Genomic DNA, 21,421 nt, shown 5'->3' on the forward strand with positions numbered 1-21,421 from the left:
GTATTGATGCCTGATTCTGACCTTGAGCATTCATGATCACCGGCGGCGTATTCTACACACATCAAGGCAGCAGGAAAAGCGCAACCAATTTGTCAGTGCAGCGTTAGAATTTCTCTCCGTCGCTCTATCTCGGTGTGGCCCAAGAGGTAGTGTAATGTACAGGCCCAGGAGCTGATCCCAGGGTATCGCGTGCAATATGCGAGGTGAGATAGAGGGGAGATGCTACACATGACCGCCATGATTCCGCCTTCAACACCGGAACCCAATATGCCCAAATAAGTCCGAACCGCTTGAATACAAGGAAGCTTTTAACTTTGCCCTTCAGAAACGTCTCACATCATCCCTCCCATTCCCCCCATCCCGCCCATCCCCCCCATACCACCTGGAGGTCCGGCGGGCTTCTCTTCAGGTGCCTCGACGATGGCAACCTCGGTGGTGCCAAGCAGGGAGGCCACGCCGCTGGCATCGATCAGGCCGGTCCGGACAACCTTGAAGGGGTCCAGGATACCGGCCTTGATCATGTCGACGTACTCACCCTTGGAGCTGTCGAAGCCCTTGTGGAAGTCGCTGCCGTACTCGTCCGTCAGCTTGCCGACCACAACGGAACCCTCGAGGCCAGCGTTCTCGACGATTGTGCGGGCGGGGCGAGTGATGGCGTTCTTCACGATGCTGATGCCGAGCTGCTGGTCAAAGTTCTGCGACTTGACGTTGCCGAGGGCCTGGCTGGAGGCCTTCAGCAGGGCCGTACCACCACCAGGCAGGATACCTTCCTCGACTGCGGCGCGGGTGGCGTTCAGGGCGTCGACGAAGCGGTCCTTCTTCTCGCCGACCTCGACCTCGGAAGAACCGCCGACCTTGATGACGGCGACACCGCCAGACAGCTTGGCAAGACGCTCCTGGAGTTTCTCCTTCTCGTAGTCTGAGGTGGTGGGGTCAGAAACGACGCCACGGATCTGCTCGCATCGCTGCGAGATGGCGTCCTTGGTACCCTCGCCGTTCAGCATGATGGTATCCTCCTTGGTGATGGTGATGGAGCCGGTGGAGCCAAGCATGTCGGCAGTGGCCTTCTCGAGCTTCACATCGAGCTCGTCCGTGAAGACGGTGCCGTTGGTTAGGACGGCGATGTCACCAAGGATGGACTTGCGGTTGTCGCCGAAGCCTGGGGCCTTGACGGCAGCCACCTGGAGCTGGCCGCGAAGCTTGTTCAGGATGCAGACAGCCAGGGCCTCGCCCTCAATGTCTTCAGCAATGATGACGAGAGGTCGGCGGCTCTGGGTGGAGATCTCGAGGGCGGGGATGATGTCTTGGACAGCGGAGATCTTCTTCTCGGACAGAAGGATGAGAGGGTTCTCGAACTCGACCTTTTGGGACTTGGTGTCGGTGATGAAGTAGGGAGAAATGAATCCGCGGTCGAACCGCATACCCTCGGTCACCTCGAGCTCGTCGCTCATGGTCTTGCCCTCCTTGACAGTGATAACGCCCTCCTTGCCAACCTTCTCCATGGCATTGGCAATCAGCTTGCCAATGTGTGTGTCGCCGTTGGCGCTGATTGTGGCAACCTGGGCGATCTCCTCGCTGGTGGTAATGTCCCTCTTGTTCTTCTGCAGGTACTCGACGACAGCCTCGACAGCGGCCTGGGTACCGCGGCGCAGGTCCATAGGGTTGCACCCAGCAGCAACGTTCTTGACGGTCTCGGAGAAGATGGCTCGGGCAAGCACGGTGGCGGTTGTGGTACCGTCGCCAGCGACCTCGTTGGTCTTGGAGGCTACGTCTTGTAGCAGCTTGGCACCGAGGTTTTCGAACTTGTCCTGCAGGGAAATAGCCCGGGCGACAGTCACACCGTCTGGAAATGTCACACGTCAGCATTTGATCCAGGAGCGTGGGTGGCAGAATATCACAAACCCTTGGTGATCTTGGGCGAGCCATAGCTGGACTCGATCAGGACGTTCCGACCCTTGGGGCCCAGTGTGGTAGCGACTGCTTTGGCGAGAGTGTCAACGCCAGCCAGAAGAGCGGCGCGGCCCTCCACGCCAAACTTGAGCTCCTTTTTTGCTTGCTGTCAGCTTTGTGACCGGGGGATTCTGGCCTGTGCGCCAGCGTTGTTTGGCGGAGGGTGCAACAAACCTTGTGGGCGAAGCGAAGCTGTTGTGTGAGAGCACCGCTTGAACGGAATCTGGAGGCGGCCGAGGGGGACAGGACCGAGGCGGCCGTCCGACTTGTCAATGCTCGCTGCATGTTGGGTAATTGGATAGCTGTACTGGACTGAACACACGAGGACAAAGGAGACTCGTCAAAGGGTATCTATCAGGCCGTCCGTCGGAAAAGCTGGGAGAGGAGAGGAGAAAGTGGTTGCCAAGGTCGCGGATGAAGTCAAATAGTGATGCGGACCTGGAGCTCAAAAAAAATTGGAGTTGCCGCCCCAGCGACGAGAAGAGCCGGCACGGGGCAAGCTTTATGCACTAGGCCACGGCTGGTATAAGTCATTGGTTCCACGCCTTTCTGTGCCCCACAATAGAACCTGCACCCGGACTGTAGGAGACATTTGGCCCGTCGGCCTGCTCATCGCATGGACGTCGCCGGTAGGCCGCCTTACTCAGGTGCTGCCCGACAGCAGCAAGATCCACCGAAGTTTGTAAGTAGGCCTATTTGCCCACGCGGTTGACATTCACCTCATCGCTTCGTTGCTCCTGGCCGTCACCATGCAGCCACAGCCTCCCAGAAACACCAAGCCCTGAGCAGACAAGATTGAGGAAGGGACTGAGGAAGTCCACCCACGCGAGGTCCTCCTGACCGCTAATGCCGTCCATGCAAATTTTTCCAAAACGCTACATTGCGATAGAATGGATCAAAGGCATTACTGCTTCATCCTGCACAAATCACGGTTGGGAGGCGAGAGAGCGAGAGTACGGCGTGAGGACAATGGGATTATGTGACTATCTGGTCCCAAGTGGTGGAGCAGAAGTCAAGCCGTTGCTTGGACGAGCCGAGGTTTCCCCGGCCTTCGACGACGCCAGACTTGGTCCTCTCGTACCGGCATCACACAGTTCATCATCACAGCATCGAGCATGGGCACATTGCGAAGAACCAGTGCTTGATCAACGTGTTGTGTTCCAGGAGTTGACTCGCTCTCAAACTCGTGACTCGGGTCTGCCGAAAGGAAATCAACAAATTAGGTGCCTCTCCGCGTGAAGACCATCAGTAATGCAATCCTTCTCCCCCAAGTCTGCCCGAACTTTTGACAGCCTGTCATCCTTTCCCACCCTTTCCCCCTTACTTCAGAGCTATGCCTCAGTCGTGCTTGATGTCGCCGTGCAGTTCCAAGTAGGCATCACTCCAGAAGAAAACCAGGTTGTGATGGTGAAGCCAGTGGCGCCCATCAGGCGGGAGTGTCGCCGCCATCGTCTGTGTTGCATAGTCAGCATGGCCGTACTCGTACCGGATCGGGACATCGGTCGCGGCAATTGGGTGCTGTGGTAGATGATGCACGTTGGTCGCGGGGTCGACGAAACCGTAGAAGCCCTCGGTCGGGGGCGGCAACAGCACCTGGTGAGCAAATACCACGGGTGCCGCGCCGTCCTCTCTTCGAGACTCCGAGACCAGTAGTACATCATCGTTGTTCTCGCCATCATGCTTGGCACCGTCGGGTGTCCTCACGAGCGTGTCGGCCGCGGGAGCCGCGGTTGGGGGATTGTTCGGGTCAATAATGTACGAACCGTTAGGGGTGTTGGTCGACTCCTCCAGCTTGGCCTCCTCCTTGATGTCAAGCTTCATGTCCTCCTCCTCGTCGACATCGTAGCCGGGAGCAGCCATCTTGCGCTTCTTGCTGGCCGGAGTGGCACGGTTGCTGGCGTTCTTGCGACCAGTGGCAGGCGTCTTCGGGGTGGCTGGGGTGCTTGGGCCAGAAGCACCAGCAGAGTTGGCACCGCCTCCGTTGGACTTCTCGATGCCATGAGCCTTCATGAGACGCTCGTACCGCTTGGCACTGTTTGTTTGCCAGTCAACAAGGGGAGTCTTGGCAAAAAGGTAGACTTCAATGCTTACGCGGCGCCCTTGGTGACGATGCTCAGCTCCTCAGCGACTTTGCCAAAATCAACCTGCCATTACTGTTGTTTAGTGACGGCAACAAATGGAGTCACCTGGGAATACCCACCTTGCCAGCATTAGTGTGCTTGATGCAAGCGATGAGGAACTTGAACTGAGACTCGGTGTCGATCGGGGCCATGATGGAAGGTGGATGAGAATGACGAAATCAGATGGGTTTGGCTGTCAGGCGGGCGGAAGCTGTCAGCGTTATGTGACAGGTACGTTGGGCAGCCAACGGCCGTGCTGGAAGCAAAGGGAAAGACACGACCAGGATTCGAGCCGTCCGGGGTAACTGGGCCATACGGATGATTTTGGAGGCTTGCTTACCTTGACGAGGAGATGTTCGGACCTGCAGTGCCGGATGTGATGTCTTGTGAGGTGGCTTGTCAATATCCTACTTGCTGAGGTAACTGAGGGAAAAGGTTGGGTCGGTGGGCTTGGGACTGGACTGCAGTTCTATGGCAAAGGGAGACGGTTTTGTGGACCACAGGACAGGACGTCAAGCAGCTAGGACTGAGCAGACGCCAATGGTCTGCTGGCAGCATCGCCGGGTCTCTGTCTGTCCAGTGGGCTCCAACCAGAAGGGGACAGGGGACAGCAAAATATATGGATTTGTCCCAAGAACGTCTTCATCTGGTCAGGGGCAAAGCTGCCTGGTTTTGCATTCAGTCTTTACTCTATTATTAATGACATTGCATATGCTCCATTTGTCTCTTCTATCCGATCTTCCAGAGTCCTGACAAGGCCATGGGCCCATACATCAGACAGTCTGATGCAGACTTCGATCTACATCTTCATTCAGTCCACACATAAATGGTACAGGCATAGTCAGTCAGGTGGGAACTCTCATTGCCTTAGAGTGTTGTCTGAAAGACAAAGGCACATGGGCAAGCTTGAATAATCCAGAACAATGCTGGCCAATGAGTTGATATGGAGACCTCGGCTGCTTCCCCCTTTGATCCCTTCCCTGATACGGTCATCTGTCCCGTCTAAGCATCAGGTGCTTAGCTCTGACTGACTGGGTCGGGGTACTATTTTGTTCCTACCAGAAACCAATCTCAAGCCTTTGATGTTGCTTGGAAGTCAGGATTGAAAAGGAGAAGGGAATCTTGTCTTCTTCCCAGGAAGCAAATCCACTATGAAACTGCGGCCCATCGTTTTGAATTTTCAAGGACGTACTTTGCGTTTCTGCTCGAGAAAAAGCCATCAGACGAAAATGCAAAAATCATTCAACAACACTTTGCGTAGACAGATCATTCCGTGCCTTCTTCAGCGCTTTTAACTTCTGCAAATTCCACCCGTCGCCGTCTTTTCCTTCTGTCCTTCACAGCCTAACACCGACAGCATTTCACGATACTACTTGTCTTGGATTCGTGACCCCCTCAACCAACTATCTTCGACCACCAAGTTCACCTTCAAGCATTCACGTGTAAGTTGATGCCTTCCAAACAAGTCCTTTTGTTTCGTAGCCATTCATGCTCATGACGCATGCCAACACGGTCATGAGGTATCTGCCCGGCCGAAGCAACCGCGATAGCTTGCTAACCGTTGACAGATCAAACTGACTCGCCATCATCAACCATGTCTGACCCAATCGATTCTCCTGAGACCCCCAAAAAGGGCCAGTTGAACGAGAAGCAGACCAAGCTCCTCGCCGCCATGACCCAGAATACCATCGGCAAGGTTGAGTACAACGTGAGCCTGACAGAACCGCCCGATATACCTTGGTCCGCATCCTAACCTGGCTTTGACGTCTTCACAGTGGGAGAAAATTGCCATCGACACGGGCTACAAGAACGTGGCCAGCGCGAAGAGTACCTACTCCCGCCTCTGCTCCCAGCTGAACGGCGGCGGCAGCAAGAGCTCTACCGATAAGGGCGACACCCCCGTCTCTGGCGGCCCCAAGACCCCGACCAAGGTCTCCAAGCGCACCGGAAAGGTCGGCAGCTCCTCGACCAAGAAGCCCCGTGGCAAGAAGGGCGCGGCTGCGGCTGCGGCTGCGGCTGCGGCTGACGCCGGCAAGGATGGTTCTCAGAAGGAAGAGCAGATTGAGGTAAAGGGCGAGCCCGAGGATGAGGACGAGGTTGACGCTATGATGAGCGGTGCGCTCTAAACCAGGCAAACATGGTTTCCTTGAATGTTCTCGGGGTAGTGCGGAAGAACTCTGGATGATTGGATGCTTCGCCAGCTGGGAGTTGCACGAGGACAATGGGCCAGTACATACGTTGATTATGCTAGCCTACAATACCGATCAACTTCAATCATGACATCTCACGATGCATTGAGATTTTCTCTTTCTACGATAATATCATTTCTTCAGCTGGAATTACGACCTCAGGTGTTTGCATAAAGTGCCTCCAACCTTTGGGGATTCAGGATCAGTAGCCCTCTTGAGCTGGCCGCTGAATACAACTCAAGCGTAGGCACATCACGGTCAGCAGCGTTGCCAAGCAGAGAGTTCTAGGTCAAACCATCAGTGATTTGTATCTGGGATGTCCACGTTTGATGTTACAAAGCCCTGCATCTAGCTAGCATGGCCACCGGGCAGGCAGCAACCAGTACCGATGTCAGGGGCGACTGAAGCTTATTTTGCTTCCCAGTGTGTAGACATCCCTTTTCTCATCCCCCCCCCCCCGAAGATCAGAAGCCGACCTGCAAATTCCTTCCCCAAGCATAGTGTCCAAGACTCCTCCAACAGAAAGATCATTCCATCCCTGGGTTAGGCGCAATCGTGAGAAGCAGCTATGGTGACCTTGTCGAGATGCTGTCGGTGTTGAGCCCTGTAGATGCGGGATGTTGTGGGCTTAGATGCCGTCGTGCTCCCTGTGATTGATACTTGTAAGTCCAGGAACTCGATTGTAGCAAGGGAAGATACTTACTCCTCCTCGTTCTTGAGCTGCAGCTCGACGCCCTCGTCGTCATCATGGTCGTCTGACTGACCAGAAGCGGCCTTGTTGGGCGCCTTGCGCTGCTTCTTCTTCTTCGGGGACTCGTCATCGTCACCCTCAGTGGCGGACTTGGTGCGCTTGTTGGAGGTGGTTGTCTTCTTTGGGGCTCCGCCTCCCTCCTTGCGCTTCAACTTTTGAAGGTGCTGACTAAAGGAGAAATTAGCAGAAGTACAATAGACCCAGGCAGTGTTAGTCTCGTGACTGCGTGTAGGCTGATGAGATCAACTTTAGGCTCCCCACTTGGAGAAGTGATTGCGGTGAAAAGTCTTGTGGAGTAATGATTACAGTCTGTGAGAGGCAGCCTTCTTGGTGAAGCGCTCTCCGAAGTTCTCCTCGAGGATTTCCATGGCCTTCACCAAGGTGGCACCCTTCGGCTCGTCAGCCGCGACGAGACAAGCAGCGAAGAGATCGCGCTCTGAAGCAGGATCCCACTTGAAGGCAGGGCCCTTGGTAGGAGTACCCATGATGATGGTGACAGGGTTTTTGGAAGTGGTTAAAGTGGGAGAATGTTGAAGAATGTGATGGAAATGTTACGGTGTAGAGGGTTGGGGCTGGAGGTTGAAGATTCGTGTGTTGTACAAGGGAGCTTCTTGTAGGAAGGCGGTAGGACCCGATGAGTTGGGTGGAAAGCGCATACAGAGCAGCCGAGAGGGTGTAAGTGTAGCCCTTGGCTCGCAGCTCGGGCAGGATCTTACTGTCCCAGTCTAAGTTGGAGATTGCGATGTGATTGAGAATCGCAAGCAGCAGGTCCACATGGGCCTTCTCGCCCCAGGTAGTGCGGTCAGACATCTTGGAGGTGGAATGTAGGGAAGAGCCTTGGAATCAAGGAATGTGGGTGCTTGTTGAAGAAGGTGCAAGGAGTGCGTCGAAGGAGTAGTGAGTGGGTGGAAATGGAGTGTAAAGGACAACGGTCAGGCATAGAAGGGCGAGTGAGCAGGAAAGAGAAGGGTGGAAGAGACCAGGCACCGCTTGGAAACTTTGGATGGGGAAATTCCTCCACACTCTAACATGCACCCTCGGTGAACTGCCAGCCTCCCATGGCCTTCGCTTTGTTGGCAATCTGCAGTATGTCCTGCTTTGATGGGTTGAGGTGATTGACCGTTGCAGCGAGCAGGTCCTCAACGAGTCCAGGCTCGTCCCAATTTTGGGTGTTCTTGGGACTCATTTTGGATGCCTTGATGATGTTATAATGGAGCAGTTGTGGTTTGAAGGTAGGAACCAGAATGAAAAGACACGTCGAGGCCAAAGCGGTTGAAGTTGGGAATGAGAAGGTGTTCGGGCAGGGGAAAATAATCAGGCGAGGCTGTCAGCTTTGCTGGACTTGAAAAGCAACTGACATACCGAATCTTGTCCCAAGACATAGAATCGTAGCCACGCTTCTGCATGAAGGCTACTACTTCCTCCTTCTGCGCACCACTTACGTCTGAAAGGACAGAAGTAGCGGTAATGAATGCGACCAATAGGTCACTCATCATGGTGCTATCCCAAGTTTTTGATTGAGACATGTCGCCAGGGAGTTGGGTGGTAGATAGATGAGTGAAGGTTGAGGGCATCAAGGAAAAGGCGTGAGTGGATTTCGGGATCGAGATGTGTCAAGGGGAAGGTAGCTACTTGGTACGACTGTCAGGGCAGCTTACCAGATACCCTCCCAAGTCGCGTCGGTGTGACCGCGACTGTGCATGAACGCGACAATGCCTTCGCGGTCTGCAGCCGGTATCTGGGTCAACGGCGGCGAAAAAGCGAGCACCGCCTGGAAAAGGCCGGCCTCAGCCCCGGCATTCCAGGCCACACCCATACTGCTTGATCAGTCGTGACATGGGTCGTGATGTGGGTGGTTAGGGGTTTGGTATTTTGAAGACGTAGGTAGTGGCAGGCAGACGCAGACACAATGCCACTGGGCAAGGGCCTGGGATCTCGCAAATGTGTATCTTACCGAATGGCGTTCCACGTGAGGTTCTGATAGCCTCGCTGCTTCATTCCCGCAGCAACAGCATCCTTGTCCTCTTGGGACAGCGGCTGGCGGGAGGACAGTACAAGGTAAATCTCCTCGAGCAGATCTCGCTCGCGGGCGTCATCCCACACGGCAGGCATTTTGAGGTGTTTGGGGTTGCGACGGTCAATGCTTGCTCGGTGCCTGTAGGGCTGGTTGTCGCTTGTTTTTGTTTTGCTTTTTGCGGCGCAGGTGCTGGAAAAGTGGGAAACGCACGGTGTAGGGGAATGACTGCTGCTTTTCTTGGATTGTTCTTGAGGGACATGAGGGGAGAATGGAAGCAAAGTTTGGTGGGTTGGTTCTGAATGATCAGACAAATAAAATAGATTGACCTTACCGAATGCCCTCCTTGGAGAACTGCTGGCCTCGCTCTGCCAGACTCTCGACCATAAGGTCAAGATGAGCCCGCCACTTCGTGTCAGCGGAGTCCATGACATCCAAGAGGGTACCGATGAGGGCCCGGTGGGCCTCCTCGTTCCATTTTGTGTTGGCAGTCTTTGGGCTGCCGGGGCTGCTGGTGACACCGGCGACAACAGCCGCCTTAGAGGTGGCTCCGGCCATGGTGAGGAAGGGTACGATATCTTGAGAAGGCGTGACTTCAAGAAGCGCAGTTGATCTTTGCGCTGTTGTTGAGTGTGGACGGTGAGATGTAGTGGGCTTGGCAATTGGTATCAGGGTGGGAAGATTTGGGTATTTAGGACTCAACTGGACTCACGTTGCCTTAAAAACGGACATTCGGGCCTGGAGAGATGAACCACCCTGCCCAGGCAGGACTCACAGAGTTGGATGACTGGCAATGCACAAATCTAGCCGGTTCGTCCATGGACAATCCACTCAGAAGCCAGGGTGACTGAACAAGCACATGGGCAAGGCACGTGGGTAGATAGCTCGCCAGTTTGTAGCGGCACATAGGCAGTCATGATATCCCAGGATAGCCTTGAACGTATCCCAGGACAGGTCAAACGCAAAAGCAGGACGTATAAAATTATGTGACTTAGAAGTGGGATTGCGTCGATTCCAACGAGTCTTCGCCTGGACACAGGAGCTCCGTTCTCCTAGTTAACATAGTCCGGATTCCCAAGCCAGATCGGGCTTATAACGCTGGTGGCACTGGCCACGTCCAAAGCCGAGGGCATCCTGAATGACAAAAGATACCAGAACACCAAGAGAAATTGAAGCTAACACACCACCGTAACACCAAAGCAACGCCAATGAGCTCAACGCCGGGCAGCCCGGACTTGTCGTAGCCAAGACTCAACACTCTTGTGTCCATGTCCTTGTGGTGCCATCAGGCCTCTCCGTAAAAACTTCCACACTGTCAGCAAAGGCTGCAAGGGGCGCACCTGGCATGGAAGATGCTTACTCTGGATTGTAGTGGTCCACACCTGGGCTGGTGTGGGCCGCCAGCGCGCTCAGGATGGCCTCGTCGTTGAGGGCAGGATCGTGGTTCTCTTCGAGTTTAGGACGCTTAGCAGCATGCTCATCAGGCTCCTCACTCGCACCCTCGAAAGACACACCCTCTGGCTGCAGGACCATGGGCTGCGGCGGCTGCGGCTGCGGCGGCTGCGGGACCGGGTCCTGGTCCTGTGTGGGCGCAGCATCCATCATGGGGGTCGGTGCAGGGCCAATCGTGGGATCCATAGGCGGCTGGGGTTGCATCGATTGTTCCAGATCCAGTGGTTGTGCCTGCGATGGTTGCTGCTGCTGCTGAATGTGGGATTGAGACGGCGAGGAGGGACTGGCGCTCTCGGAACCCTGAGCATCCGCAGAGGCACCGCCAACAGACTTCCTGGGCCGTCCTCGTCCGGGGCCCGGCCGTCGGGTGATGGGATTGAGGGTAGGGTCGACCTTCCTGGGGTTGTCGCCCAAGGCGCCATTTGCCTCAGCCTTTTGCTGTGCTCGGCGGAGACCTTGGAAGTGTTGGCTAGCACTGCTGTCAGCCGTATTCTTTAGAGCGAATCGAGAATCCCACAGAAATACAGGCCCGGCAGAGAACACGGTTCCTGGAAAGAAGGAGCTGGGACGACGAGGCGTTTTCATATTCACATCATCAAGTTGGAGAGGTCCGGGCGAGGATGGGGGATGGGACACGAGAGATGAGGGGGGTGGATTGGCACGAAAGAAGACATGGCAAGGCCGAATGGCTGCTCGGGACGAGGACCGCGTTGAATCAAGCAGAATCAAGCTTACCGGCAGCCTTCATTTGTGAAACCATATCCGAGAGACCGCATATGGTTTCCAATGGTGGTCCATTCCGAGCCACTTATGACACCAATGTTCTTGACGGAGAGTATCGTGAAGAACAGATCCTTATCGGCTTCTGGAAAGACACGATATCAGTGGAACGCCTGACAGTGCTGATGGCGGCAGCGGCAGCGGCGGAATTCATGTTCACATGACGATAAGGAAAGAGCAGCAGCAGCAGCAGCAGCAGCAACAACAACAACAACATCATCATCATCATCATCATCATCATCATCATCAGACGCCACAGGGCCGTTCGGTTGGCAAGCCGGGCACAAGAGCTAGAAGAGGGACAGAGGAGAGAAACACGGAGAATGACAGGATTGAGCAGGCAGGAAAGGTACTGACTGTCGCCCCAGTTTTTGCTGTTCATCCTCGCGGGCTCCAGGAAACAGGCGCGGGCCTAATTGCGAATAGCCTCAAAAGGCGTGGACGACTATGGACCGATGGATGGTTGGAGCGAATGGGTCTGGTTGATCTGATTGACCGGATCGAGATGGGCAATAATTGTTAGACCGGTACCTGGGAGCCTCTGGCAGAAGGGAGGAAAGAAACGACCTGTTGATAGCTGGCTATCTGGGGACTTTGCAAGCGGAGGGAGGAGCTTGGTAAGAAATGCGCGAGCGGAGCTGCCAGCCAGTCACCGTTGGGGCAGACGGAGGGGAGCTGGAGAATGTGGGGAGGGGGCGGGTAGTGAGCTGTGCTTGCCTCTCCGTCCCCACCCCAGGCCGTCTGTGCAGATGGACGCAGGCTGGGCAGGACGGCAAGAGGCAGACCAGCCGCCCGGCCGTCACGTGCACTCGTGAGCCATTTCGCGTTTCCAGTCCGCACTGTCCTGTCGGCCAAGCCCCGCTTTCCAGGATCCAGCGCGCAACTTTGCAGCTCGGACGCGTAGCTCGGCACCTCTCTGGCCAATCGAGGTGCCAGTTCGGCGCAAGCCCCAGACAAAGTTCCCAGACGGAGGCTCCAGTGTCTTGCGTCTCCCTCTGAACCAGAGTCATCCATGAGTCGCTCGGTCCTATGGCACGCAGCAGCCCTGCCTTGCTCATTTCCCACTGCACAGCTCTGCAGCCCCCATGCCGCATTCGTCGCCGTCGCCATCGCCATCGCCATCGCCATCGCCATCGCCATCGCCATCGCTGGCAAAGCAACGCCATCGAGCGGCGCCTCGAGCTTCGTCTGGTGGTAGGCTCAAGCTTGGTGATACAAGGCGGGCAACTAACAAGCACCAAAGTCTTTGCCACCGCATCAGCACACCTCCAAGTCGGGCGGAGGATCGTCCAACGGTTCGCATCCTCGGGCTCCCTGCAGCCTGGACTGGCCTTGCCCCCACCGCCATTCGTCAATCCGACAAGATAATAAAAAAAAAGTCGTCCGTCTTGGCCCATCCAGAACCTGGTGGCAAGGCAAGGACAGAAAAGTAAATCTTGCAGTGCTTCGTCGTGACTTGGCCCGGCTGTTCCTGGCCTGGTTCGGCATGGGTGTGGTGCCCACCGGGGAAGAGACGTTTCCCGTCGCGCATTGCATCGTGTTCCAATTAAGATCCCTGAACCGACAAACGACCCTGTCTCGTGCGATAACTATGACTCACAGTCTTGTCTTGCCTGCGTCTAGGGTGCCACCAGCTGTTGGCTTCCTTCGCTCTGCCCCTTGGCCCCTCGTTCTCATCGATGCAGCCTCGACATCTCGGCTGACTTCGACCTGGGTCGCTCGTCGGAACTCTCGAAGGAGGGTCCGGGGAACTTACGACATTGGGAGATCAGATCAAACGACAGCATGCCCCCACCCCCCGGATTCTCCCATCATTGCCAGCGTCAGCTTGCAAACGGTCACTTTCTTGTGGTAGTGTACCGTGTAGAGGCACAAGGCAGGGGCAGGGGTCAGGGCGGGATGCCAGATGCACGTTGCAACCTCGCTGTTCCGGAATGCCACTTTACGCGAGTCCTCCGCGAGATCACGTTGAACCCACACCACCCTCGTGTTGGACCTTTGATTTGTTGGGCTTCCTAGCTGACCAGGCAACCACAGGCATCATTCTCGCGGATGACTTTACCAATACAGACAAGCCCCAGTCAAAAAGCAAGAAGTCCCGAGAAAATGAGCTCAGAGCCCCTCTGCATTCCTTTACTTCTCGGCTTTGTCAGCCCCTCTGCTCAAACAAGAGCAATCAGTCTTTCATGCAGAGGCCTTCCCTTTGGTCATTGTTACGAACTTTTCAAGCATCTCCGTGGCCGATCATCAGCACATTGTTGCTGAGATCCTATGTGCTTAGCCGGCTTGCTGCCGACTGTGCCCAACCCAGGAGTTCTGGCTATCAGAGGGTTGCTGGCCCTGAGCAGCCACTTGATCTCAACTCCAATCGCCTAGGCTGCACTATCAAGCCATCCCTCCCCAATGGTACATGGTGGCATCGTCTGGCAGCCCAGACTTATAAGACTACCCTCTTAAGCTTTGCCTCACTGATCTTCACACACCCACTAAGTGACTCACCCCACACCCTCCACCCTACACCGAACATCTTCCACTATTCAAACTGTGTGAGATCCTGGGCAGGCGGCCCTTCCAGCGGAGCTAGCAGTACACCGTGAAGCTCAAATTGGACCAGAGCCCCCTTCTCCTCCACTGTGGGCAAATCTTGCCGTTCCTCTTTGGTTGGCCCTTCAACGGACTCGTCCGAGCACTCGCCGTTGACATTGTCATCATGTCTTCCAACAATGACAATATCATGGCTCGATTCCTCTTCGCGATACTGCAGCAGAAAAACCTCAAAGATGTAAGGGCACCCCGGGGACATTGAGGTGGACCTCAAAGACCCAGGCCGCTGACCCTGATCAGATTGACTGGAATGCTGTTGCCCACAACCCAATATTGGCCCAGGAGATCACAAACGGCCATGCTGCCCGAATGAGGTACTCCCGATTCCGTAATTCCCTGCTGAATATTGAGCCTCAACGACGAAACCGAGCGGGCGCCAACAAGTCGAAGATCACCAAATCCAAGAAGGAAAAGACAAAGAAGGAGAATGATCAGCCCATCAAGCACGATCCGAGCGCATCACCGGACACACAACAGCAAGAGTCCAAAGCGCCGTCACCAAAGGTCAAGGGCGAGGCTTTGGTCAAGAGAGAAATCCAACAGACGCCCTCCGAGGCTTGCATCGCTCCAGCCGAAATGCCACCCAACTCCCTCCCCGACACCCATATGGAATTCCACAACCGGCTCCTAACGCCTTGCAGCGATACCGACCTCTTCGCCATGTCTCACGGGTATGCCACTAGCCCTGCGAGCGATGTGCTCCACCAAGAACCAGGACACTACGACTACACGGGGGCGACTGCTCACTGCGGCCACGACACAGCGTCCTGGCAGCCAAGCCCGTCCTACTCGCCCTTTGCGATGCCGTCGTACGACATGGACAGCTACAATGCTCCCGCTTCTGCGTTCTGTGAGCATCATCACACTACTCATCCAGACGGCTTCGGAATCGCCCCGAGTGTCATGATGGCACCTGACCAGTCTCATGCTCTTGTGAAGCATGAGGAGTGGGACAGCCGCTTTCACTAAGGAAACGACTTTGTTCCATCAGCCCGGCCTCACATACCATCAGGAATACAAAGATAGATCCTGAGAGGACGCAGTGCTCAAAAAGTAGCATCGACTGCCATAATTTCATTCTGTTATTCTGGAATTGGTCTCGATTTATTGGTCTGTCGGGTACGAGTCTGGTTGTGCTTTGGAAAATCTCACGTTGAACGTTGTATCTTGTGGTTTCGGATCTTCATAGAATGTATTACTCCCCGCTGTCTTTTGTGTTGGAATGAGTTATGATAGGTTGTTGTGGGCATCTTTCCTCTTCCTCTTTGCTTCCTTTGAACACGGTTCAGGACCTACACACGCAGCTAGACTGACTTGCTGGAAAAGGGGATCGATGGTTTCTCGAAAAGCAGCAACGAGCATCCGATTGCTGTACATCATAAATATTGGTGCCATGCCTACTTATCGCAGTGACCAGTTTATCCCCTCTGTCATTCTAAATGCCCTTCAAACTCAGCATTATTTCGCCTCATCAGATACCCTCAACCCTGCGACCAGCCCGAGTGGGAATATCTCCTTTCCTAAGCCTGCCGGCCTGTGACTATCAGGCGACATTGATTATCCCCCGGCCTGCTCCGGTTTGACACATAAATACACACGCAGAGTACCTACTTCGTGCAGACACGCACATTTATATCACTTAAAAGACTCATCTCAGTCACCAGAAGTTTGGACCTGGCTCATAAACTAGATAATCTCTCTAGTGTGTCATTAAGGGTATCGAAGCCCTCCTCCGATTCAGTCGGCGATGAGCATATTCCCCTTCCGTCCATCAAAAACGTTTTCCATCCAATCGTACATCGCATTGAGACCATGAAAAAGTACTGAGTGATCCTGAAAGCTCACTGCAGTCAAATCAAGTCCCTAGGCCACCGCAGATCAGCCTTCAAATCGCTCCTTCTCACCTTTGTCGACCGATTGCTATGACCCGTCCTCGATACGTATCTGTCTGTTGCAAAGTGGACTGATGAGGTGTTTCAGCATTGAATAGCCTTGTGTGGAAGGCGAAGTATCCTCTTCACCAAGTCAGGTAGTCTCCATCAATAGTACTCGGCCATCTTAAATCTCCTCGAGCTTGAGCTTGCCCTCGTGCTCGTGGTTGAACTCATCTCCCTCCTCATGCTCGTCCTCCTCCTTGGCCTCTGGTGTGACCTTTCTCTTGACTTCAGCGCTCTCAACGTCCCACTCGTCCTGGCCATCGACATCATGGCCGAGATGTGCTTGGTCGAAGAAAGTGCCGCCTCCGTTATAGATGTCGGCTGGATACTGCTCGCTGAATTGCATCTGGGTCATGTGACCAAAGGGAACATTACCACCAGGCATGTCTATGCCACGCATGTGGTAAGGGGACATCTGCATGAACTCGAAACGGTTGAACTGCTGCGCCTGAGCCTCCAGCATTAGCTGGTGCCGCTGCCGCTGCTCGGCGGTCATCTGCTGTGGCTGCATCTGAGGAGTACGGGGCGCCTGCAACGCGGCCAGTTGGTTTGGGTTTAACGGTTGGGGAAAGGCGAAAGAACGGTTGCCATCGATGGAGTTAGGGAACATGCCGGGTTGGCGGAGCTGGAGCTGCATCATCTGGGCCTCGCCCATGTTGGATGGAAGAGCGGTCTGATGATAGCCTGGGACCCCGAGATGGGCACCACCAGCGCTGAATCCTTGGGGAGCCTGGCTGCGGGAATACTCCTGAGGGCTTGCGCTGTCGGTGCCGTCAATGCCACCTGCCACACCGTCATCGTTGGGCAGTGGCATGATTTTACTGCCAGGTTCAGACGACTCTGTCTTTGAATCCTTGATCTCGGTCTCGGGGTCAGTCTTGGGCGCTGAGGCAGGAGATCCGACGATGCTATCGGCAATTGCCTCCTCATCGTCCTGCTCATCTTCGGATTTGACGCCCAGCTTCTGTCTCTTGCCACGCCCACAGCCGGCGCGAGCAGATCGCTTGCGCACACTCGCCTTCGCGGCGACGGGGCTGGGATTGTAAGAGGATTCGCCGTCCTCATCGTCATCTAAACCGTCAGACTTCGGCGCAGCCTTTCGCTTCTGAGCCTGGGATCGAGGGGTCTCAGGGGCCTGGTCCATCAGGTCATGTTTTTTGAGTATTTGACGAAAGCGAACCTGTTTATAAATGAGAAGAATGAACTATAGATTAGATACGGGTGAGAGGGCATTAAAAAAAATACCTTCGCACTCGCAGCGTTCTTCAGGTTGGAATGAGAAGCTACCAAATTCCAATCGATCTTGTCATGGTTGCCGTTGAAGCGTCTAGTATGCGTCAATCATCTGCTACAGGTCCCAAAGTGATGCATTCTGGAACATTCCAAAACATAAGAGACGAGGGGGGGGGACCACAAGAGGAGAAGAACAGTGCTTACACCATGTTGAAGAAGAGCAGGGACTCGATGGGAGTCAGCTCGATCTGGGTCATGTTCTTTCTACCCTTCTCAGCACTGGTAGGAGTCTTGGGGCCGCTGTCCTTGGTGATGCCATCCTTGGTGCCACCTTTCTTGGGACCGCCACTCTTGGGCAATGCGCGGGGGGTTTTGTTGTCTCCGTTATCAGACATCATCAAGACTGAGGAAGGGTCAGACGTGCGAGAGAGTTGAAGAGTCTACAAGCGAGACTTACTTGTGATTTGGTTGGACTGGAGCGTTTTGAAAGAGAATTGGCTGATGCGATGAGCTGAGAGGAAGATTAGGATCAGACGGAAACTCAAGTAAAAAGCGCTGCTGCGATCCAGTTGAAGTATCAGGTGCGGGAAGCATGAAGGAGGAAGGAAGAACCTGGACAATGACAGGTCGCAGCACGACCCTGGGATGGTGTAGGATGGGATAAATGGAGAGGTTGCTGTAAGTACACTTTGCAAGGCCATCCTGGCATGTGTGCATGGAGCTTACCTACCGACAGCCTGGGACAGATCAGGAGATCGACTGGTGTGAACTAACACGGCCGTATGCTTGAGCACGCCAGAACAGTATGTCGAGGATTGAATTCGAGATCCCACTTGCTAGTGGAAGGAGTGAGCAAGGGGAAGGGGGTGTGAAGGAACGTATCAAGTGCGTGGTGTTGATGGCTACATGGGGTGGAAGGGGAACAGCGCAGAAAGAGATTAGGCGGTACTGTTGCTTGTTTCTCATCTGGCCGAGTTGTCTTACCTGAATATGTACTTGGTGGACGGACAGGACAGTGGTCTGTTTCTGGTGACGTGTGAAGTAGGCGTCGATGGTCTGGACTGGGCAAGTTCTGGACGAAGTCGAATGTGTTGCCCTGCCCAGAATAGCTGTAGATGAGTCCCAGAGGAAGATGGACGCGTAGGGGAGAGCTGGGGGAAGGACAGACTCCCGATGAAGTATGGAAAGGTAGAGAGAGAGAGAGAGAGAGAGAGTGTGTGTGTGTGTGTGTGTGTGTGAGTGAGAGGTGGAAGGAGGGAGAGCTCTGGGGCCTTCATGCCCATGTGGAAGATTGACACGGCTGTGCAGTCTTTCGCCCTACAAGTCTTGGACACGGTCACCATAACAACATGACACTTCGCAAGCAACACCCAGTGCCTCTGAACACAGAGCATGGTATTACTGCCTGGGGGACGTCTACTACTTAGGCACTCCATCCTGCCCCTCTTACTCTTTCCATTACCAACTTTCCCTACCCCCAACATCACAGCGAAAGCAGCTTCCACCCACCTCAACCAGAGGGACCTCATACCACTCAGCCATTCAGCAACATCAGCTACACTTTCTTCGACATCTTGCCCATCATGAACACCAACAAGAAGTGTATGTTCCCTTCCTCTTCCCCATCCCGTGCAAAAACGAGGCCCCCTTGCCGCACGGTGGCAGTCTGCGGTGGAATGCATCACACGCCCGCCAGGGCTCACCTTCCTTTGTGGTACTTAACGTGATGCTGACGCGTTCATTAGGGGACGATACCTCTCAGAAGGATCTCGTTTTCGCTATGCTGATGTCAACGGGTGACGGCAACATCAAGGCAGACTGGCAAAAGGTTGACAAGATCATAAGCAGCTGGGGTTACAACTTCACCATCGGCGCAATGTGTAAGTCCTCCTGCCTTGACGTGCCCACCTGTGGTTCCCTATCTTTCCACGCTCTGTCGCGTACGCGTCGATTGGGTCTTTGGTCTTTCACGCGCCGCCCCCGCGTACCATCGATTGAGGCGATCCGGCACCATACCGTAATGTCCACATGAGATTCGCTCCAACAACACCCCTATGTGGTATTCCATTACCCCAAGCATCGGAACTAACGCCACTGCACACAGCCCAGCATTGGTCCAAGACCATCCTGAAGGCCTTCAAGGAGCGCCACCCGGACAACGCGAAGGATGGAGACAACACCGACCCCGCCACCCCTTCGAAGGCCGGCACTGGCCCTCGCACTCCCAAGACCCCGGCGTCCACAAAGGGCAGTGGAAAGGGCAGGAAGCGCCCTGCTTCAGATGCCGAGACGTCTCCCGAGAGCGGTGGTATGAAGAAGACTACCCGCACCTCCGCGAAGAAGATGAAGTACTCCGAGGACCCTGACGAGGATGACGAGGAGCCGGCCGTGTTCAAGGGCGAGACCGTGGACGAAGACTACGATCACGCCATCTAGGCTTGCCGGGTGGTCTATTCGCTTGTCGACCTTGTCGTCAATATCCTCACGTGGGGGGATTGAGACAGGAGGGGGAGAAATGGTGTGGAGTGAATGATCCGTCAGTCCTGAATCACTGGCATTGTCTGTTGGTGCTCGAGCTTTCTTCAACGTCGGGCTTGCACATCTTTGCAAGCAATACCGCCTTGCCGACGCTTGGTAGGACCCGACTTTCGCGTCGCGTTCTGGGTTACTTGATCCTCATTTTGGACGGTTCAGATTCCATAGGAAATCTTCTCTAGGAGTCAGAGAGGATCACCCAGGATAGAATCATCAATACCCGCACACCCTGATACTATACTCGCGTGACATGCGAAACGTGAACACAATTTTCATAAACCTGTCTTGTCCTGTCTGCCGTAAGGTTGCACCCCGCAACGCCCTTGCCCTGAACCGAAACGCCTGGCTGTCCACGAGCCTTGAGGACCAAAGAAAGAAATCACGTCTACTGGACACTCTTGCCGTCCAAACGATGACCGACTTCAGGTTTCTTCACGACTTCTGGCTTCTCCTCGACCTCGGCCTTCTTCTTGACTCCTCCCCTCAGCGTTTGGCCCTGGCCTGCAAAATGGGGTTTCTGTGAACCTTCAATCTCCTTCTCCTTCTGCTCCTTCGACTTGTAAGGCGTGATCTCGTAACCCAGGAACAGCTTATTCGGGGGCAGCCGTAGCGGCAGCGGCCCGTTCGTCCGTCTGCGAGGTGCGCCAGAGTCCTTGTCCGCCGGAACTCCCGGGACGGGTGTGGCTGGCTTCGGGGTGGGGGCCTTACCGCCCTTCTTAGCGCCGATACGGTTGCCCTCGCCGTGGAAGTTTGTCGCCTGCGCCGCGGCGGAAGAGGGCGCGATGGAGTCGTAGTTGATGGCCTGAGCCATGGTGCCCTGGTTGTGCAACAATCCTCCAGCTGGCAGGCCGCGGGTGCTTCTCGGCGTGCTGGTGCCGCTTCCCGATGACTTCGTCGGCTCCACGTATCCCACTGGAGGGGCAAACTCCACCGACACGTCCGTCTCGATCATGCAGACGCCCATCTTCTCCGTCTCGGGCTTCACGTCCAACACTGCCACATCGTAGACTGTGTCGTTGTACTCAAAATTGAAGACGTCGCCCTTGGTAACGGCAGCGAAGTTCCGGAAAGCACGCTCAAGGACCGCCTTGGGATCGCTGATTTCGAGGAAGTTCACAGACTGGGGCTGGAGCTTAACCAGCCTGGCGAGCTCGAGGGAGGTTGTCTTGATCTGGATCATGTCGCCGACATCCAGGAGCAGGGTTTGCATCATCCACTGCGGGAGGTATGCCCTTCCCTCCTCGGCCACGAACTCGAGCACACCAGCATGAGAGTGCCTCTCCTTCTCGCCGTTGATGAGTTCCATCAGCAGAGGCCACTGCACGTGAAGCTTGGACACCTTGTCGAGTGCCGACGGAGGCAGCAGGATCTTGGAGCCATAGTTCAGCTCGCTGCGCTCGGGACCGGGATGCATCACCATGGGGTAGCAGCGGTAGTACTCGTCGAATCGTTGGGTGACGGGCCGGCGCATCGACCGCGCCATGTTGAGGAAGTCTTGCGGGTTGGCCGGGTCCATTCCGTATCCAGGGGCGAACTACAGGTTGTCAGAGCCAAGTGTCAGCGTTGGAGGTCTCGTTTTCGTTGAGTCACGACTTGGACCACATGTGAGTGAGGCCGGGAAGAGAGGGAATAGAAAGAAGCTCGGTGTCGATCGGTACGGGCGTGACTTACCATGTTCGGCTTCTGCGTGCCAAATGAGAGAGGTGTTGCGATCGATGCTTGCCACCAGAAAGAAGAAATGGCAGATCCGGGGGGTGGGAACCTTTTGGTAGGAAACGGAGTGCGAGGGTGTCCAGAAGGAAAAGAATGGATGCTCGTCTAAATAACGTGGGGAAAGCTCCAGCTCCAGAGCGAAC

General features: G+C 55.0%; 12 protein-coding genes across 12 annotated transcripts; 4 read left to right on the plus strand and 8 right to left on the minus strand.

The window, feature by feature from the left end:
* Positions 1-332: 332 nt before the first annotated feature.
* Positions 333-2,235, minus strand: INS49_011713 (uncharacterized protein; the record flags this gene model as incomplete). Its single annotated transcript, XM_043172423.1, has 3 exons — positions 333-1,843; positions 1,903-2,044; positions 2,125-2,235. The coding sequence occupies 3 exons, from the start codon at positions 2,233-2,235 to the stop codon at positions 333-335; spliced, it is 1,764 nt and encodes a 587-aa protein (XP_043024168.1).
* A 1,053-nt stretch (positions 2,236-3,288) lies between these two features.
* On the minus strand, positions 3,289-4,222 carry INS49_011714 (uncharacterized protein; the record flags this gene model as incomplete). Its single annotated transcript, XM_043172424.1, has 3 exons — positions 3,289-3,982; positions 4,042-4,094; positions 4,151-4,222. 3 exons carry the CDS (start codon positions 4,220-4,222, stop codon positions 3,289-3,291), a joined length of 819 nt encoding a protein of 272 aa, XP_043024169.1.
* Positions 4,223-5,664: 1,442 nt separating this feature from the next.
* On the plus strand, positions 5,665-6,196 carry INS49_011715 (uncharacterized protein; the record flags this gene model as incomplete). Its single annotated transcript, XM_043172425.1, has 2 exons — positions 5,665-5,778; positions 5,846-6,196. The coding sequence occupies 2 exons, from the start codon at positions 5,665-5,667 to the stop codon at positions 6,194-6,196; spliced, it is 465 nt and encodes a 154-aa protein (XP_043024170.1).
* A 762-nt stretch (positions 6,197-6,958) lies between these two features.
* INS49_011716 (uncharacterized protein) lies at positions 6,959-7,820 on the minus strand (the record flags this gene model as incomplete). The annotated part of the gene is made up of 3 exons (XM_043172426.1): positions 6,959-7,178; positions 7,317-7,477; positions 7,566-7,820. The coding sequence occupies 3 exons, from the start codon at positions 7,818-7,820 to the stop codon at positions 6,959-6,961; spliced, it is 636 nt and encodes a 211-aa protein (XP_043024171.1).
* A 214-nt stretch (positions 7,821-8,034) lies between these two features.
* Positions 8,035-8,503, minus strand: INS49_011717 (uncharacterized protein; the record flags this gene model as incomplete). The annotated part of the gene is made up of 2 exons (XM_043172427.1): positions 8,035-8,205; positions 8,369-8,503. 2 exons carry the CDS (start codon positions 8,501-8,503, stop codon positions 8,035-8,037), a joined length of 306 nt encoding a protein of 101 aa, XP_043024172.1.
* A 457-nt stretch (positions 8,504-8,960) lies between these two features.
* On the minus strand, positions 8,961-9,582 carry INS49_011718 (uncharacterized protein; the record flags this gene model as incomplete). The annotated part of the gene is made up of 2 exons (XM_043172428.1): positions 8,961-9,165; positions 9,359-9,582. The coding sequence occupies 2 exons, from the start codon at positions 9,580-9,582 to the stop codon at positions 8,961-8,963; spliced, it is 429 nt and encodes a 142-aa protein (XP_043024173.1).
* Positions 9,583-10,380: 798 nt separating this feature from the next.
* Positions 10,381-11,638, minus strand: INS49_011719 (uncharacterized protein; the record flags this gene model as incomplete). Its single annotated transcript, XM_043172429.1, has 3 exons — positions 10,381-10,945; positions 11,212-11,341; positions 11,614-11,638. 3 exons carry the CDS (start codon positions 11,636-11,638, stop codon positions 10,381-10,383), a joined length of 720 nt encoding a protein of 239 aa, XP_043024174.1.
* A 630-nt stretch (positions 11,639-12,268) lies between these two features.
* On the plus strand, positions 12,269-12,624 carry INS49_011720 (uncharacterized protein; the record flags this gene model as incomplete). The annotated part of the gene is made up of 2 exons (XM_043172430.1): positions 12,269-12,450; positions 12,492-12,624. 2 exons carry the CDS (start codon positions 12,269-12,271, stop codon positions 12,622-12,624), a joined length of 315 nt encoding a protein of 104 aa, XP_043024175.1.
* Positions 12,625-13,966: 1,342 nt separating this feature from the next.
* On the plus strand, positions 13,967-14,829 carry INS49_011721 (uncharacterized protein; the record flags this gene model as incomplete). The annotated part of the gene is made up of 2 exons (XM_043172431.1): positions 13,967-14,038; positions 14,101-14,829. The coding sequence occupies 2 exons, from the start codon at positions 13,967-13,969 to the stop codon at positions 14,827-14,829; spliced, it is 801 nt and encodes a 266-aa protein (XP_043024176.1).
* A 1,089-nt stretch (positions 14,830-15,918) lies between these two features.
* Positions 15,919-17,425, minus strand: INS49_011722 (uncharacterized protein; the record flags this gene model as incomplete). The annotated part of the gene is made up of 3 exons (XM_043172432.1): positions 15,919-16,977; positions 17,043-17,124; positions 17,235-17,425. The coding sequence occupies 3 exons, from the start codon at positions 17,423-17,425 to the stop codon at positions 15,919-15,921; spliced, it is 1,332 nt and encodes a 443-aa protein (XP_043024177.1).
* Positions 17,426-18,613: 1,188 nt separating this feature from the next.
* INS49_011723 (uncharacterized protein) lies at positions 18,614-19,466 on the plus strand (the record flags this gene model as incomplete). Its single annotated transcript, XM_043172433.1, has 3 exons — positions 18,614-18,632; positions 18,776-18,910; positions 19,135-19,466. 3 exons carry the CDS (start codon positions 18,614-18,616, stop codon positions 19,464-19,466), a joined length of 486 nt encoding a protein of 161 aa, XP_043024178.1.
* A 484-nt stretch (positions 19,467-19,950) lies between these two features.
* On the minus strand, positions 19,951-21,239 carry INS49_011724 (uncharacterized protein; the record flags this gene model as incomplete). Its single annotated transcript, XM_043172434.1, has 2 exons — positions 19,951-21,099; positions 21,237-21,239. The coding sequence occupies 2 exons, from the start codon at positions 21,237-21,239 to the stop codon at positions 19,951-19,953; spliced, it is 1,152 nt and encodes a 383-aa protein (XP_043024179.1).
* Between the last annotated feature and the right edge of the window lie 182 nt (positions 21,240-21,421).

The sequence above is a fragment of the Diaporthe citri genome (genome assembly GCF_014595645.1).
Source record: "Diaporthe citri strain NFHF-8-4 chromosome Unknown scaffold_5, whole genome shotgun sequence".
Taxonomy (NCBI): Eukaryota; Fungi; Ascomycota; class Sordariomycetes; order Diaporthales; family Diaporthaceae; genus Diaporthe; species Diaporthe citri.